This window comes from Nymphalis io, chromosome 15 (assembly GCF_905147045.1).
Source record: "Nymphalis io chromosome 15, ilAglIoxx1.1, whole genome shotgun sequence".
Classification (NCBI taxonomy): Eukaryota; Metazoa; Arthropoda; class Insecta; order Lepidoptera; family Nymphalidae; genus Nymphalis; species Nymphalis io.
Window position 1 is genome coordinate 3,732,550 of NC_065902.1, and position 19,061 is coordinate 3,751,610.

The 19,061-nt window shown below is 32.0% G+C and overlaps 2 protein-coding genes across 4 annotated transcripts; one reads left to right on the plus strand and one right to left on the minus strand.

The window, feature by feature from the left end:
• Window positions 1–826: 826 nt before the first annotated feature.
• On the minus strand, window positions 827–12,436 carry LOC126773638 (uncharacterized). The gene is made up of 12 exons (XM_050494634.1): window positions 12,235–12,436; window positions 9,260–9,333; window positions 7,829–7,953; window positions 6,709–6,897; window positions 5,946–6,060; window positions 5,386–5,437; window positions 4,980–5,082; window positions 4,528–4,666; window positions 3,285–3,410; window positions 2,802–2,959; window positions 1,884–2,023; window positions 827–1,284 (listed from the first exon to the last, which is right to left on the minus strand). Exons 1-12 carry the CDS (start codon window positions 12,359–12,361, stop codon window positions 869–871), a joined length of 1,764 nt encoding a protein of 587 aa, XP_050350591.1. The 5' UTR covers window positions 12,362–12,436; the 3' UTR covers window positions 827–868.
• A 45-nt stretch (window positions 12,437–12,481) lies between these two features.
• LOC126773645 (uncharacterized) lies at window positions 12,482–19,048 on the plus strand. Of its 3 annotated transcripts, none has more exons than XM_050494647.1 (11): window positions 12,482–12,653; window positions 13,361–13,428; window positions 13,496–13,605; window positions 13,893–14,123; window positions 14,346–14,460; window positions 14,569–14,629; window positions 14,709–14,832; window positions 15,529–15,688; window positions 15,949–16,095; window positions 17,253–17,389; window positions 17,910–19,048. In XM_050494647.1, the coding sequence occupies exons 1-11, from the start codon at window positions 12,560–12,562 to the stop codon at window positions 18,097–18,099; spliced, it is 1,437 nt and encodes a 478-aa protein (XP_050350604.1). In that variant the 5' UTR covers window positions 12,482–12,559; the 3' UTR covers window positions 18,100–19,048. The 3 variants fall into 3 exon arrangements, with proteins under 3 accessions (XP_050350604.1, XP_050350605.1, XP_050350606.1); XM_050494648.1 differs by having other exon boundaries at window positions 12,488–12,653; window positions 15,529–15,664; XM_050494649.1 differs by lacking the exon at window positions 13,361–13,428 and having other exon boundaries at window positions 12,531–12,653.
• Window positions 19,049–19,061: the final 13 nt, after the last annotated feature.

Below are 19,061 nucleotides of genomic sequence, written 5' to 3' on the forward strand. Positions count from 1 at the left end.
TTTTTTATTTTTTTTTGCAACATCCGAACGGTAACCAAAGTAGTAACTATTTATCCAATTAGAAATCTTTACAAATACGTAGTATTTTTAATATAATTAAGTTAGTTATAGAAAAATCACCTCTCCGTATATTTGTCTTATTTACCTAAGAAAAGGGATCCCGATTGGTAACTTTGATTTCAAGAAAAAGGTCCATCGTAGAATTCAAATTGGCTAGGCAGAACCTATCTTCTCTTCCAAATTATCTCAGTGTCTGAAGTCTGAATTTGAGCAATGAATGCTACCAGTGTGCATACGGTTCATTCGTAAACTCAAGATCATTCAGCTTCTTATGGAAAGACTCAACGTCGGTGTTTTACTGTGTGATCGATATCATATCAATGAAGTCCATAAGTGAAGGATGATAGCTGACATAGTTCGCAAAGATAGTATACTGAAGGGCAATGAGCAGGTCACGGCGTTTGGACTGATAGCTGAGAGAAAAAAACAGTTGTAGAATAGAGACCATGACTTAGAAAAATGGAGTGTAAGACGTTCCCGGCTGACGATAAAATAGGATGATGGAGAACCGCTTGGTATAAATAGGCTGAAACATAGGCTGTTACTACCATTGTAGGTAAAAACAAATACTTATACATACATTTTACCGCTACATGTTATTCCTTATTTTCATTAGAAACCTTAATTTACTTTATACTTTATTGTACACCACAAAGAGAAAAAAAATACTAAACAGTCTAAATAAAAGTAGCACATAATTTTATTTAGAATGATATGTAATTAGAGGAAAATCTCCTAAAGTTAGGAATAAAAATATCCATTTTGTACGTTTATTAGACAAAAGATTTATTTTGTACTTTAATTATGTTTACATCTTTTGTTTTACAGATTTTTTGAAGTGGTTGACGTTTCTTTTTAACGTGACTACTCTTAATGGAAGACGTCTGTGATAATATTTAAAATTCCTCAATGTATTTTCATTATCTGAATCGAGAACACCTTCCAAAGTCTGGTCACGTGAGATATTACTTTTTTCCGAAGCTGTTTCAAAAGAACTAGTTCTATTAAGCATCATATTATCCCCTCTGCTATTAGAAGGTTGATTTTCATCTGACCCTTCAACTGTTTGATCTAAGTTAGCTGGAGAATCATTGCGTGATACATTACTTTTATCCAAAGCTGCTTCAAAAGAACTGGTTGTGTTAATTGACATATTATCTTCTCTGTTCTGTTCTTCAGAGAGATTCTGATCATTTGATCCTTCAGACGGCAGAAGTAATGGAACTGAAAAAAATATATCAGTAACTTTTAGGGCTTTTTAGAAATTGAATAGAATTGCTAGTCTACATTCAGTGGTATAGTTTATGTTAATATACAGCTAATTCAAACGTAATGCAATGAATATATTTTGTGATTTTATCAACAATTTAGAAATATTTAATGTTGGTGTTTGAGACTATAACGTAGCTTTGAGGATTTACTGATACAAAAATATATTTAAATTTCTTATTTATTTATTACTAGGTAATACACGAAAACACTTCTTGAATTATTTCTGGTTTAGATTTAATCCCCTATCTAATCTATGATACTTTGAATGTTTCACTAATCTTATTACTGAAACTACAAGTTAGATTTAAAAATCGTTTGTGCTTAAGGACTGAAGCAGTAACCATAGAAAGGCTTATATACAGTACTTATATACAGTGGTGGTTTATTTACAGTAGAAAATTAATTGTTGCTTGCCACAGTATGTTCTTACAATGATCAATTGGCCATCTCGGCTTATTATGTGAATGAAATAGATATATTATTATTTAAACTAAATTTCACTCGGATAAAACTGGATCTTGCTTAATACTTTAATTTAAAAAAAAACTTACCGCATTTGTCTAATGTGCCAAGCATATTAATATTATGCATTAAGGTGTTACTCATAATAGCAATGATATGGCGTTCAAGCAAATATTTGAAGTTCGATATCATTCTATTTGCTGGACCCTCCACTGTTAAAGATTCTGGTCTAAAAAAACAGTATTTTTAAAAAAGTTTTTTTTTTTTTTTTTATATATATAATTAAAAACTTTTATACAGAAAGCTGAATATTTAGGCACGCGCCCATTATTTAGTATCATTGATTTTTTTTTATAAAAATTTAAACGCTGCAACGCAAAAACGTAGTGATATAGGACCTGAAATGGCTGGATCTAATCGACTCGTATTCATCTCTATCGTTATGAAGTATGGGCATATAAATAAATATCGAAATTCACGGGAACTCCGTAACCATATGCCTTGCTTTATTGCTGCATTTGAAACCATGCGATTACGATTTTGAGCTTTACTGCCATTGCAAATTGCGAAACCGTGCGAAAATGATTCGTAAAAAAATAGTTTTCAGTTTATATTGTGATCGAAGTTTGAATTAAATAATCTATATCAATTAATCAATTACATTAAATATAGTTGCAGGGGTTATGACAAATAGGTACTTTATTTACTTAAGAGTTTTATAAAGCTCGATTTAGTGTAGTGTACTGAGTACAATCACTGAAGTAAACTAAACTGAATTATAACATTAAAAGAAAGGTTAATTTTTGATAGTACAATACAGATAATACATAAAGTAATTAAAGTAATAGTGTAAAAATACAGACTTAACACAGGTTAAGATTGAACGTATATAAATAAGTCTACATATGTCAAAATAATTTATATAAATTAAATATTATTGGTATTTTTCAATTCACTTCAATGTCTTTTTTAACTAATATAATGTGTGAAATAAATTTACAATATACTTTGCTTGTTCCAAGAATCTAAAACTCAAGTCCGCTGTGTCTGATTTCTTGACCAATCGAAGTCCCATGTGTGCTGTCAGCTCATCCGCGTTTAATATAAGTATACCAGTAACGGGGGGTAAGCCAGATTTGAGGATTGCGTCATATCTATATACTAGCTAAAATGAAGTAATTAACATAATAATTATTTAATTATTATTATTATATTTAAATGATCAAATTTCCACAAACGTGTCATCCGCGCCTTTAGTGTATCTTTTTTATATCTATTTATAAATATTTTTAATGTATTTACATTTTATTTCCAGAAGATTTAATAAATCTGTGCTTATATTATAAGCATGTGAACTGAATTAATAAAGCTTTCTCTTTAAATTTCTAGGTCTACCAAAAATCAGGTAATTTGGCTATAGGATTTCACAAGAAAAAAAATACTAACTTCGAATTTCAAATGCATAAGTTTTTAGAAAGCATTTAACATACCTTCAAATCACTGAAGCCGACTACAGTATCCACTTTTCTAATATATTTCTCCTTAGTGCCTGTAGCTATCGCCCGTCTGTAAATACTATCTAAGCCTCGTAATACTCCATCCCTCAATCGTACTTCCTATATAAACATCAATTATTTGCTTCGGTTTCTTTAAATTATATTGCACATTTCAATCGCGAAAGCTTTCTTATTAATCTTACGATTCGTGGTAGTATAGTTATTTCACTGACTTAATAGTAATTAAAATCCTTACCATATTTTTATATTGAAATTAAATTTATTAAAATGTCTTTTGTATGGTATTTTTTTTCCATCGTTGTGTTTATTTATTGATATTTTTTTTCTATTGTTAATTAATTATGACTAAATGAATACATAATTAAATTAAAATATTATTTAGTTTAAAGTATTTTGCTATTATTTGAATATATTTTAATCTGTTTTAATAAGAGTCGTATGATGACGGCACTTCACTTGGCATAACGTGTTCGTGTATTTGCATTCATCGTTTGATCGCGATAATGTGTAAAGGAGAGTTTGTTTTATGTGCACAAATATGACAGTTACAGTGTCTTCGTCTATTTACTCGGTTTTAGTTATATATCAAAGGAGTCAATTAAAGCAAATATTTTCACTAACCGTCCACACTTGGCTTAATTTGTTATATTAAACGTCTCTTGCATTCATTGTGGATAAAAAAAATATTCTATCATATTTTAAGTACATACGGGCTTATGGATGACATGTTTTTAATATTTGTAAATATACAAGAAGCAAAAGTAGTATTTTATAGTATTTTGTAGTTTTTTAAATTCAGATTGTATAAGCTTCCTTTTATTTTCTTAATTATATTTTTTTTTCATATTAGGTAAGTGGTCGGGTAAATAGACATTGGCGCCCTAATGTAAGGAATAGTTAATAAATATTAACAATATAAATAATTGCCAATACGCCGCCATCATTGGGAACTAGGATGTTATGTCCTTTGTGTTTGTAATTACTGGCTCGTTCACCCTTCCAATCGGAACAAAACAGTTTACTGTCTGTAGTTGTCCGTTTACTGTCTTTTAACGTAGAGAAATATAAGTATATTTTATAATAATTATAAAAAATAAAGTGCCTTGAATGTGCAAATCAAAAAATATCTACGCGTCTGCGTAACTAGTATATATAATTATTACGTGATTGAAAAATTATATCAGTAGTCATTTGATAGAAAATAATTATATTAAACCTTGTCGTTGCTGACGAATATAGTGAATGCGGGTAGTTGTACCGAATCCGCTTTAATGTTGTGTATACGTTTGATAACCGTGTTAATTGCGCTATCTGTGAAGTTGTTAAGGGCTATTATCTTTTCTCGATTGTAATTCCTGGAAATTTTATACAGATATTAACGTTTATCATATTTTCTTCGCATAGTTTCATTAAAGATTATTTTTTATGAGAAATTTTTTGTAAGACATTTTTTGTACCCTAATCATTTTCATGACATTCCCATGCTTTGGAAAGCACGTTAAGCCGTTGGTCATGCGTCTAAACTCATTCCGGTCTGGCTTGCTCTCTAATCGGATACTCGTAGTTACGTGCACACTTGTGTACTACAATATGACGTGTGCAATTGCCCAGTCACCCTTCAGAATTGAGATAATTGCAATATATTACGTATTAAAATATAAAACTTACAAGAATTCATCATCATTAACAATCACATTATACATGAGGTAGTCGTTGAAATAATCCTTTAGCCATTTATCTAAGTCTACTTGTAATCTCTCGATGAATACATCTGTGGGAATAAGATAATACATATAATAATATATAACACAAATAACAATTAAGTTGTTCTTTTTTACTTTTATAGGAATTAATTCCTGTACTGTACACAGTAACTTTGTAGCTACAAAAAAATAAATATTTGTGATAGACTAAAGTAGGGCTTGCTTATTAAAATAATAGACATAGATTAAGAAAAACAGTATTAGAACATAGATAACTGCAAAGAAACCTTAGATAATATATTAAGTGACTGGAAATCAGATAGGTATCAGTTCGTTTAAGATTTATTTTATGATATAAAAATATTTATTACTTATGTTTTTCCGATGCAGCTTTAAAGATGACGTTGAATTTTTAGTATTATACTGAAATCAATGTAATTTTTTTTAGTGATGGTTTGGTTTAGACACATGCATAACTGAATTTAAAGTTAATAAAGTGGCAACACCTACCCACGTAAGAAGTTTCTCTTCAATAATATTGCAAAAGGAGGAGGAGGAATGATAAATAAACCTCAGATTAACGTAAGTACTATGCGGTTTGCTGTGCTAATTTCAATTTTATTGTTCAATTAATATAAATTATTAATTAATATAAAGATTAATATCTTTAATTAAATTCAAGATCAAAGTTGTTATAGGCTCCGTCTGGGCGTCACGGTAGAATGCGCAATCCTGTGACGTCCCATGAAAAGGCGGTGTAGGTACCACTAGTTTTTTAGTGGGTATTCCAGCGCATGCTCAGTGCTGGCGAGTCCCAAATACCCCCCCCCCACTTCAAGTGGGGAAAACGCGTAAAAGCGTTTTTCCAGAGAAAAAAAGCTCCAAGTAGTATAGGTTTCGAGACTATTAAAATGATACGAATAATATTTACCATCATAAGTATGTCGTCTATCAAAAGTTCTGAAATTACCAATTCAATACTTAATCTCTTCTTCGAAAATCGATAGCGGCCCTCCATTTTGTATCTCACATTTTTTAATAAAAGCCTTAAATAAAATGAAGCATAATTTTGCTTGATTTCGTAATAATGACACTTATTATTAAACTGGTGGTTATATTACATAAACATCAATAATGAATATATGTATATTAAATCGAATTTAATAGATAAACTGTTATGAGTAAGAATTTTCATATTTAAATATTTATAAGCAGTTATTAAACCGCATTTCACCCCCAATTTCAGGTGATTGATGTTTTAAATTAATAACATTCAGCAACATTGTTTCCATCTGTATATTAAAGTTTAATTATCTACGTCTTTAATGTAAATAATTTATGAAAAATAAAAGTTCTTATTTTTGGGCTGCTAACATTTAAATCTACAACGACGCACAACTTAATTTTTATATAAAATATAGTAGTGTACAAATTAGTTGTATATTAAAAACTACTTGCAGCCATTATTAAAAATTAGGAAAACATGCATAAATTTGAATATTATAATTTTTCTATATCCAATTTTTTTTATCGATAACACTTAAGTGCGTCAATAATTACAAAAAAAAATCAGAGGAAAAAATGGCACTGAGCCGTTTTGCCTTTGCCTATTACATAAATATAGATGTTCATAAAATCTATATCTAGATTTTATTAACCTGTCCCAATGTAAGAAAAATTGTTTTCATACTCACTCTACTTGCCCGAATGTAGGTTCATAGGCCAGGTATCCAGGTTTAGTGGCGATTGTCAAGTCATAGGAACCAAAGAGATGGAGGTCGTTAAGACTGATAGATGATATCATTATTAGATTCGCAAAGTCATTGTTAATATCAGTCACACGAAACGTTGTGTTGTTTCGAAGCTTCATCCGGTGAAAGAACCTCAAATAATAATTATTATTAGTACTTTATGTATATATTTACGTGGTTGTATAGCTTTGATAGTTACAGAGGCTGGTGGCGCGTTGATGATGTAAAGGATATTTAATATTTCTAACTTTACATGGTGACCATTTATCATCTGAGTGGCCATTTGAATGTCATTTGCCTATTTCAAATAAAAAAATAAACTCCTTTTAAAGAATTTTATTGTTTTTAAATGTAGAACGCGATAACCTTGACGCCCGTTACCGAGAAACTTTGTATCGACTGCTAAATATATATTTTTACCGTTTTGCCATCGAATACTTATTAGATCAATTTACAAAAACTGCAGGAGTTACAATAAACAAGCGTCATTTGTGCACATTGAGGCCCATTAATAATATATTTAAATATAAATAATACTAGCTGACCCTTCAGACGTTGTCCTGCCATACAGACATTTTTTTTCATTTGGTGACATACCGACGGCAGCGCCACGTCCCGAGTCTAGTGGTATTTTCAAACCATACAGGAATCCATTGAAATATACACACAAAATTTCATCCGAATCGGTCCAGCCGTTCAGGGAGAGTTAGGTGACAAACACACGTACAAAAGAATTATATATATTAAGTTTATAAATGCCAAAGTAACTCTGTCTGCATGTCACTCTTCCACGGCTCACCCGCTGAACTAATTGGGATGAAACTTAAAGCCCAAAGAAGGACATAGGCTACTTTTACCTAACACCTGAAATATTATTGAGTGTACCTCGGAAGCATGTAAAGCCGTTGGTCCTTTGCCTGAACGCTATCTGGTCGTGTCGTATTTGCCATCTAATCGGATTAAAAGAAAGGAATAGAGAGTGCACTTGTGCTCTATATAATATGTCAAAATATAACAAACTTAAGCAATACAATAAACTTGTTTAATAAGTTGTAGGTCTTACAGGACAGACTTCGGCATCTTCATCATGCAGTATCCACCAAGGTTAATTCCAGCGGGAATCATACTCTCGTGTCCTTGCGCCTCGTGGAGAGCACGTTCAGCGATTCCACGGCTTTTTAACATTGCCTGTTTGATTTTATAATATTAATAGTTCTAAAAACAGCGATAACAGCTCCAAGTAATAATATAAAACCTCCTTGTTAAAATTATACGGCCTTACTTATAAACGTTGTTTAGTTAAACGATGCCGTCTTCTTCTTTCGAATGTAAAATCAATAATGATGGAAAGAGCGGAAATGGTGTTAATTAAATAGCCGTTAAGCGACGTTTATAAGCAGTGTTGCAGAATTATCGATAGTTGACCTCGGAAACTATTCAGGATATCAGTACAATCGAAGGGATCGTCTTGTGTCAATACTATCGATACTGTCGATAGTAGTTATAGCTCTGCGTGCACAATACTATTGATAACAGAAATACTGTCGATACTATCGATAGGAAATCATTCGATAGTAACGATTTAATAAAACTTTAATACTATCGAGAAATCATTGACTATCGATAGTCCAAAACCATCGATGCTATCGATAATGTCGATAGGTTTTAGTTGACTAATGATTAACTAATGAATTTTGCAAAACTATCGATACTAACGTTAATATCGAATGAATTACAATCGATAGTATCGATATGCTGTTATTAATAGTATTGCTCATGGTGATGGTGGTGAGCTATCGATACTATCGAGAATACCGACAGTATTCACACGTGACTATAATATCGATACAATTGCTTACACTTTAATTATTGATAGACAATCGATTTTCTATCGATAGTGGACTATCGACAAGCAACACTATTTACAAGTACAGTCGATAATGTTCAAATGGTATTTTTTTATTTGCCGAAAATAAATAAATTGTATACTTATAGAATATATATTCTAAGTACATACTTTTTCAATTCGTTTATTTTTTTATATAATATAATAATACTTTTTCTGGATTTTTTGTTTGTAAAATTAAAAATTATTAAAAAAAAAAAACAAAGGTAGTCTTATGTTAAGTGTCCAATATATAGCGATATCTCACGCTCCCAAAAATTTCTTCTAAGAAATGTATATTACAATTCTAATGTATATTTAATATGTATATACCTCCGTTACATATATAGGACATAAGTGTATATAGTTTTACTTGAATTACACGAGCATCACCCGTATGTTTTGAATGTTTGTCTTTAACTTTATTGAAGTAGTAAAGTTTTATAGCTGTAGATAATATATCATTTATTTCAATAAATTCTGATAGTTCGCCATGATCGTTGGACAACTTAGATTTTTATGTTCACTGTTTAACAGAACTCGTTTTGATAATTTTATTAGTTTTTTACGATTCTGTCTAGTCTAAACAAATGACGGATTTAAACTTACCACGAGCATATCTTTGTCAAACCCTCGACCCCCTACGGTTTTCTGAAAATTTGTTCTGACTTTCTCGTAACGATCTGTAATTTATTAATCGCTTAGTCTCTTTAGCTCTTTTTTAGGAATAAGCTCTTTACTTTCTCCTCAAAATGGAGAGGAGGCCTTAGCCCAGCAGTAGGAGATTAACAGGCTGTTACTGTAGTCTCTTTTGCAGGGCATCGTATTGCTTTCTAAGTACGACTGGCAAGCCCTATTCACTATATTGCATTACACGTATCACTTATTACTAGTGGTAGAGCTTTGTGCAAGCTCGTCTGGGTAGGTACCACCCACTCATCAGATATTCTACCGCAAAACAGCAGTACTTGGTATTGTTGTGGTCCGGCTTGAAGGGGGAGTGAGCCAGTGTAATTACAGGCACAAGGGACATAACATCTTAGTTCCCAAGGTTGGTGGCGCATTGGTGATGTAAGCGATGGTTAACATTTCTAACAAAAAAAAAATAATATTAGGTCGTCCGATAGATCTGTGCTGTTTAAAGAGAGTAAAGCTATTAATATTATTGTAAGATATTTACTATGATATCGATATAGCATTTAAAGAATACATGCATCTTAATAGCGTATCACAGTAAGTTGGTGCTAATATATTCACGAGTGAGATATGAAGCGAGTTAAAGAATAGCATTGCAGGTCTGAATGTAGCAGATGATAAACAAATGGCATATGGATTTAAATACTGGCTTTATTTTTTTATTTTTTTTTTATAGAATAGGAAGGCGGACGAGCATATGGGCCACCTGATGGTAAGTGGTCACCAAACGCTCTTAGACATTGGTATTGTAAGAGATGTCAACCATCGCTTACATAGCCAATGCGCCACCAACCTTGGGAACTAAGATTTTATGTCTCTTGTGCCTGTAATTACACTGGCTCACTCAACCTTCAAACCGGAACACAACAATAACAAGTATTGCTGTTGTGCGGTAGAATATCTGATGAGTGAGTGGTACCTACCCAGACGAGCTTGCACAAAGCTCTACGACCAAGTAAATCATCATCAAAAAGAAATATGATTATATAATTTATAAAACTGATGACAAAATTTGTATATGTTTCAAAATTAGTACGAACTTTTCCGACAATACAGTACATAATGAACCGCATAAATGTTTATTGTCATTATATAATGTAAGAACTTATACCTTATTCCAATCGGAGTAGGAATAAAGGTAAACAAACCGTAAACCGTAAACCGTAACAGCCTGTGAATGTCCCACTGCTGGGCTAAAGGCCTCCTCTCCTCTTTTTGAGGAGAAGGTTTGGAGCTTATTCCACCACGCTGCTCCAATGCGGGTTGGTAGAATTCACATGTGGCAGAATTTCAGTGAAATTAGACACATGCAGGTTTCCTCACGATGTTTTCCTTCACCGTAAAGCACGAGATGAATTATAATCACAAATTAAGCACATGAAAATTCAGTGGTGTTTGCCCGGGTTTGAACCCACGATCATCGGTTAAGATTCACGCGTTCTTACCACAGGGCCAACTCGGCTTTTTTTTAAACAAACCGTAGATTTACAAATTGCATGCAATTTTCTAATTGTTCTGCTGTATTACGCACTATAAACAGTTCTTGATTAATTTACCTTTATTTATAATACAAAACTATTCCAATTAACTAGTTATAACCACATTAATTTAACTTTCGAAGTTCCGATTACAAATTCGCACACATTGAAAACGCCATATTTTCGCGCATCCATAGTGAATAACTAAGATTATTCAAGACCAATGATTTCGCGTTAATTGATATTGAAGACCAATGATATCGCTGTCAAAGTTGTTTATTTGGGTTAACTCTTCTTGTGATTAGAATAGGGTATATAGTTTAATGTGTTATTTATCGAGAAAAGTTTGACGTGTTCCGGAAAGATTACGGATTTTTTTTATGAAAAAGGGGGCAAGCGAGCAGGAGGCTAACATGATGGAAAGTGACTACCACCGCCCATGGACACCTGCAATACCCGAGGGCTTGCAGGTGCGTCGCCGGCCTTTAATATATACCTCCGGATACCAGTATCATAGCGAAGACTTTGTAGATTGTTTCGATTGATCGGCTTGTTTAATTGACACGTTTTGTCAATATCATGATGTTATCGTGGTCTTCCCGAAACATGTCGAGCATTACTCATTAAATAATATTAGTGAAACTAGAATATTAATAATAAAATTCTATCGCCAAACAGTTACATATAATATCAAGATATATTTCCAAGAAATTGTCCTATATGCCTAGTACTTATTGTGTTGCCAGAGAGATGTCTGACACATAAATATTTCTTTATATACACACATATATGATATAAAATGAAAAAAAATTAATCAATAAGCGTTTAATGTGTATCAAACATATGTATATTGTTATTTCAGTTCTAAGGGTCAACAAAGAAGTATGATAACACAAAAGGCATCTCAAATCCTATGGTTAATAAGTAATGATTTACACATATTTCACGGTGACAATTTTTATGGGCAGATATGACGTAATCATTTTGCTCGCCTGCCAATTAATGTGAATAAAAATATTTTTATTAATATTATATTAATGTATAAATATTGTTTTTTTTTAAGCTACTTATTAAATTTAGTTTAATGAGGTGTCGTTATGTTAGGGTTTGGCGTATTTTTCGTAATAGCGTTGTAGTTTTTTAAGCGGACGAAACATTGTTATTATTTTATAGTTGTCGTTAATCTACGCAACGATCTTTCTTATTTTAATAAAGAATATCAGCAACGCCCGTTTTTAAGAAATTATTTACTTTCCCTCTCCAATAACAACTCCTATCAAACGCTGTAAGCTTACAGCTGAGGACAATAATAGCTCAAGGGTAAGAGTCGAACCCACTATTGACGCTACAATTACGATCTAAATACATTTATTTACTTTAGTATTGCTAAATTGTATATAGAAAATTTACCATCTAGTGTGTCCATAATCTCGAAGTGTTCCTTCGCATTGAAAGATGTCCAGCAGTCTATTTTACATTGAACAACTGCAGTAGCGACTAAAACAATGATCACGAAACATCCTGTATGAGAAGTCATTGCTTTTCGTCAGTGTTTTGTGAGAAGTGATATTGAAAACTGTATTTTTTATTTAATATTTTATCGAATAATTTCACAAATCATTGAAATAATTCATTTATAATTGTAATCGGTTACCTTGCTTTTCGTTTTGTTAATTAAAATTCCACGCTAAGAATACAAAGTAATCTTATAATCAATATTCGCTATTGCTTATAAATGTGCAGAATATTTATTTTTTTCTTCGTAACATGTATATTAAAAGTAGAATCAGCAACTTTAGATGGAAAAGTTCAGCAATATTTTTCAAGTGGTAAAATATAATATTCTATTAAAAATATTAAAAAAAATAAAATTAATGAATTAAAATGAATATAAATATTATATAGCAGATATTAAAAAAAAATATCTTTTTTGCTCAAAGTACAGTGATGTTGCATGCCGAGGCCTAATTTTTCTCCTTTTTTTGTTAATAATATTTTTAGGTGACGGGCAAATGGATAATATAACCTGATAAGTGGTCACCACCGCCCATAGACATTAGCGCCGCAAGAAATGTAAACTGTTCCTTAAATTGCTGTTGTATTGTATTTATAAGTATTGCTGCTTGGCGGGACAACACGTAATGAGTTGGTGATACCTAACCAGACGGGCTTGCAAAAAGCCTTACTACCAATAATATCACATCCAATTATAAAAAATAATTAATTTAAAGGTCCATTATTTTATTAATCTATACATGCCTAATATTAGCGAGGAGAAGCTTAACCAAAAATGGTGGCTTACAACCGGATAGCGCTGAATTTCCATGTGCATATGCATGTGCATGTTAATTTGCATTTATAATAATTGTGAAGAATCATCGTGAGGAAACTTGCACGTATTGGATGAAATTCAGGCACACGTGGATCCATCTACCAGCATCGCGGGGCAGCGTGGTGGATTAAGCTACAAATATTCTCTTTAAATGGAGACGTTTACTTTACTATTTATTTAGCTCTACCTTGATTTTACTTGCAGATGTATTTAAGGCCTTTCAAAAACAATGGCAAGGTCATAGAAAATCCTTTGAAAACGCTATCGTTCTGGTAAGCAGGTGATAACATTTCTTAAGACATCTTTTTTCGAAAACAATGTTGACCGTTTGGTTTGCAGGCGTTAAAGGATAATTATGGCCACAGAGGGATGAACGTATACGTGAGGCGATCGGCGGACTCACTTCGTATATCTAAAGGTTTCTTTTTAACTGACAATGTTGTTGACCTGTAAGTTGAACACTTTTTATGATTGCTAAATAAATACGACGCATTTGAGAAAGTCAGTGACAAATTTTGACATATCATAAGTCAAAATTTACTTTACGTGGTTATGCTGTGTGAGTCACTGTAAAATAAAATACGGAGGTTACAATTTTTAGTGAGGTTATTTTTTTTAAATAAGGATTAAATACATTGCTTAAAATTTTCTTAACAGGAATTTACATTTTTTTTTATTAAAAAAATTTAAATTCTTAGTTTTTTATAAACGCTTAAAATTTATTCGTCTGTTATAGGCTTTTATTTAATATGATCCTCACGAGCTTACCTCATCTCAACATGCCGGAGGTTACGTTCGCGCTCGCGTCCAACGTACTGAGGATGGAGGCTGGTCTTAGTCAGATGATAGTGGAGACCTCGTTTGCACTATTCAGGAATCAATCAGATATTTTATACACCACGCCACAAAATGCATACGAAACTTCACCATTCGCTTACAAGCAAGTTGATAATGGCGGAAAGTTAGCGTAAGTTCATAATAATATTAACCATTGTTTTTCAATTTACATTTGTAAAAATATTCTATTTGGAGGTTGAAATACTTACAGGTTTATTTTTTTGTCAGAGATATAGCGTTATATGAGAATATGATTCACATGAACTTTAGGAGTTTAGTTTTAATGGTATAAATTGCAAAATTTAATTTAAGTCCGCCTACTTTATCATTTTATTAAACTTCTTGCTTTCAGCATCATTGCAGATGGTTGTAGGTTGGATGGCTACGCATTGGCAAAAATGAGTGGCCAGTCGATTAACTTAGGGCACGATACATTCCAAGTAAAAAACTGTAAATTTACCGTCGAGGTAAACCTTTTTTTGATTTGTTAATATTTTCATTCACATGAATCACAAAATTGTAGTTACTAGTAATAGGTTATATAAAAAAATGCAAAGGATGCTTGTCATTGACAGATATCTTGGCATTCTCAAGGATCACCTCCAGTTATAGCGCCATATTTTTCGAAAAAGCAAGGTAATTATTTAATTCAAGTTAGTATGATATAATGCGATATAGATATCTAGATATATTTTATACTTGATTTATTTTAAAGGTAAAGAACTGGAGTTCATGCTAACGAAGCCGATACGTGTAGAATTAATGCCGAAACTACAAGCGGCTGTATTTACTTATGTCAATACATCACTCATATTTGGTGATCATTTGGCCAAATTTCGGTAAATATTTACGCATGCTTTACATAACTTATTATTAGGTAAATAAATAAAAAACATATACGTTTTTTGAATTTTGAATTCGATTTGTAATGATGTTTAAATAAGAACATTTTTTATGTACATTAATGATTACATAAAAATAGTATTTTCTCTCTTGTGGTTCTACAAATTTGAAATAGTATATTCTAAGTTCAATATAATGTCTTCTATTTTCAAATAATGTCAGGCAAACTATAAGTGGTTGTAGTGGTGTAAATAAATTACAAATTCAAAGAGAATTGATCTGTTGTATTTTAAATGGTGTCCGGCAGTCTATTTTTGAAAGCGGCCGAAGTCAATTGTTTCTTTTATTTACTTTCAACTGTAGCTACAGCGGAAGGTTCAAATATTTGCTAGTTTATATTTAAAAATAGTATGCCTAATGCGAGTATTATTAATTAATCGATAGCGTTGATGCTAACTACGATATTTATAGAATTCTGATTATTGTCACTAGATGGCGCTGTTTTCACCACACAAATAACGCCAACGCTATTTAAAAGAAAACTCACAGTCACACAGTTTGTTTGTCCGTCCGAAATCTGTTCCAATCGTATACTCTTAATTCTATAGCGTTGTCAAGGCCTGGTATTAATTATAACTATTAGTTATAATTTATATCATTATAATCCAACTTATTATTTTTTATGCATCCAGTGAATATCAAAATGATATATTTAAGGAGACTACAAAAAATACAACGATATTTGTTCGAAACATCAATAATGTAACTTTAGCCAACAAAGGAGAATTCATAGAAATGGAGCCATTAAAGGTTTTATTGAATTATGAGGTAATAATAATGAATGTTACTCACGTACGTACCAAACCTTTATACAATATATGTATAAATATATACCTAATACCTGCCCTTTTGCTTAATAATAATCATGCTTAGTGACGCGTATTTACTAGTTTTTTTTTGTCGTCAATACTTTATTTTTTTCTTGTTACGGTAACAATCGTGTTTGTCAAGTGAGGCAAATGACATTACTCAGCGTCAATAAAATTTCGTCCAATGACTAACCGTCATTTAAAATGAATTTATGCTTTGAAAACTACTAATTTCAATTTCAGTGTCCAGACGGATCCTGCAGGCAAGTTATCTTAGTAGATAATGTCACATTACACGGCTTGGACACATTGTATTCAGCACAGTCTGGTGGTCCATTCAAGTTTCAGACGCCAATGATAGCAGAGGCAATTAGATTTAATTCAATTATGGTATGTTGATTAATAACTGGATTTCTTTCATATTTACAGCAGGAAAGTAAGATATGTAAATGGCCCACATCATGGTAATTGGATCAAGGCTCACCTCTGTCCATAGACATTAGCATTAAGAGGAGTAAAAGTTATGTAGTTTATTTGGTGGTAGGGGTGGTAGGGCCTTGTGCGAGTCTGATTAGGTACCATCCACTCATCAGATATTCTACCGCCAACTAGCAATAAGTATTGTTGTGCTGAGGTTTGAAGGGTGAGTGAGCCAGTGTAACTACAGGCATAAGAGACATAACATCTTAGTTATCAAGATTAGTGGCGCATAAATGATGTAAAGAGTATTTGTTAATATTTCTTACATCACCTATGTTTATGGGCGGTGGTGAACATTTACGATCAGGTAGCCCATTTTCCCGTCCGCCTACCTGTACCTGTATATCATAGAAAAAATAAATATATAAATCAGTTTTTTTATATATGTTACTGGTGGTAGAGCTTAATGCAAGCTCGTCTGGGTAGGTACCACCCACTAATCAGATATTCCACCGCAAAACAGCAGTACTTGGTATTGTTGTGTTTCGGTTTGAAGGGTGAGTTAGCCAGTGTAATTACAGGCACAAGGGGCATAACATCTTAGTTCCCAAGGTTGATGGCACATTGGTGATGTAAGCGATGGTTAACATTTCTTACGTCGTCGGTGACCACTTACCATCAGGTGGCCCATATGCTCGTCCGCCTTCCTATTCTATTAAAAAAAAAGTTCCTTGTGCCTGCACAAAGTTCTACCGCCAATTATAAACAAAAAAAGTGGTATTGTAGTTATTATTATTATTATTGTTGGTATTTTTGTTAACAACCTTTTGTCTGTAATATGAAGGACCCCATATGAAGTTGTACTAACGCTTTTGAGCTATGTGATAGGTTTTTTGGGATTGGAAGGTTCCTTTTTGCCTACAAAGTCTTGAGTACTTATGAGAGTACTGGGCTGCCTATAATTTGAATCACACTGTTTTACTTAGCATCTAACCAAAATACAATATAAACAATGGTTGTTTAGCGATAAATCTGGTGATGAGTGGTGATCATTACATTACATTACTCTACCACGAGGTCATTATTATAATAAAAGTGTTTTAATTACATACGGATATCATTCTCAGGTTAACGGACACATGCTATTTGAAGATCATAACTTAAAAGAAGAATACGAGTTTTTCGCTGAAATCAAAGATGTCACGGTTAATTTACAAATTGATTTGACAAAGTACGAGCCAACTTTTGATGTTATGAACTGGAGGTAATGTATATAATAAGAGATATTTTAATATGCATATATTTACTCATTCACAAATATCATACAATAGGTATCTTATAATATATAATGAGTCATATATTTAAGATATATTCTTTCATTTATCTATCAACGTGTTTTTTGTCATTCGCATTTTCATAAATGTTGCTAATTTTCAATGAAATTATTAATGATTTCAATCGACGTAAAAGAATAATCTTTACGCTTAAAGATACAACCCGCATAGTAGCAGAGTGGTGGAATAAGCTAAAAACCTTCTCCTTAATAGGAGAGGAGGCTTTAGCCCAGCTGTGGGACGGTTACTTTACGTTTTTTATGCTTACGAGTTTCAGGATCAGAAGAAAGAATACGTGGATCATAAAAAAAGTTATAAGCCAGTTAAGCATCACTATGTTACATGTGCTTACAATGCATCTCATGTTTAGCAGTGAAGAAAAATATTTTGAAAATTTCGGCAGCAATTAACGATAATGTATTTTTTATACAAGGAAACATTTGCTTTCAGAACAATGGAATGCTCGGTGATTGAGCTGCAAACGCATTTGCAAAACCGAAGTGCAGCGAATGCATTCGTTGGTGGCTACTTATTAAACAAAGTACCTGCCGTTCTAGAACGACATTTGATAGATATGTACGTCAAGTTCAGAAATGCGACAGACCAAAAATTATCCAATGTTAATGTGCATTGTCATTAATAACAACGGACATATTTTAACCATTTTTTATTTATTATGATTGAAGCTTAAAAACTGGTAAATCGTCGATCGTTGTTATAAGAACTTAAAAACCAGAAATAATGTAATATAATGATTACAAAATAAATGCTTACTAATACATATTTATTTAATAAATGACAACAATAGTCTATACTTATAAAACCGTTTATCATGATCGCGAAAGTTTAAATTTCGAACAGGCTTAGGTACTTTATAACGTGAGCATGTGTTAGAAAATGATTTTTGGAATTATTATCTTTAATTGGGTGAATTTTAAGTGGGTGAGTAACTTTGTATTAAAGTATTTGTTCTTTGAAGTTAGAAGATAGGATATATATCAGTAAATTGTTGATATATAATCCAGGACTATGGATTCTGCTGCTTTATAAACTAAGACACCAACGACACATACAAACTGAATTAGTGTTGATAGTTTTGCGTCTTTATATACATCCAAAGAAATATATACAATGATAATATGTATAATGTGTTTTTCTTATAATGAAACATATAAATATATAAAAGGTAAAAAAACACAAAGGTATAAAAAAGGGGTTTCACTACGAAAGGTGTAACTCGTGAGCTATTTACCTGATTCATAACATGTTTTCCGCAAAAGTTGCTGCACATTTTATGCTTTATATTTTTTAAAATAACAATTTTTAACGTAGATGGCACTGCAGAAAATATATTCTATTTTCGAAAAACTGATTTGCGGTATTACTTTTCCAAGATGGCGGCGCGACTAGCAAGGTTTTAGTTAAGGCTAAGTTACTGGGCACACAGTCTCACCCGCTTAAATTTAGACTTTCGACATGATAAACATGTTAGTTATATTTTAGACCGTAATAAAAATGTTACTTTTATCTGTAAAATAATTGGATTCAGTTTATTATTTAAAAATAATAAAACTCGTGTTTAAAATTTAGTTCGTTGTATAA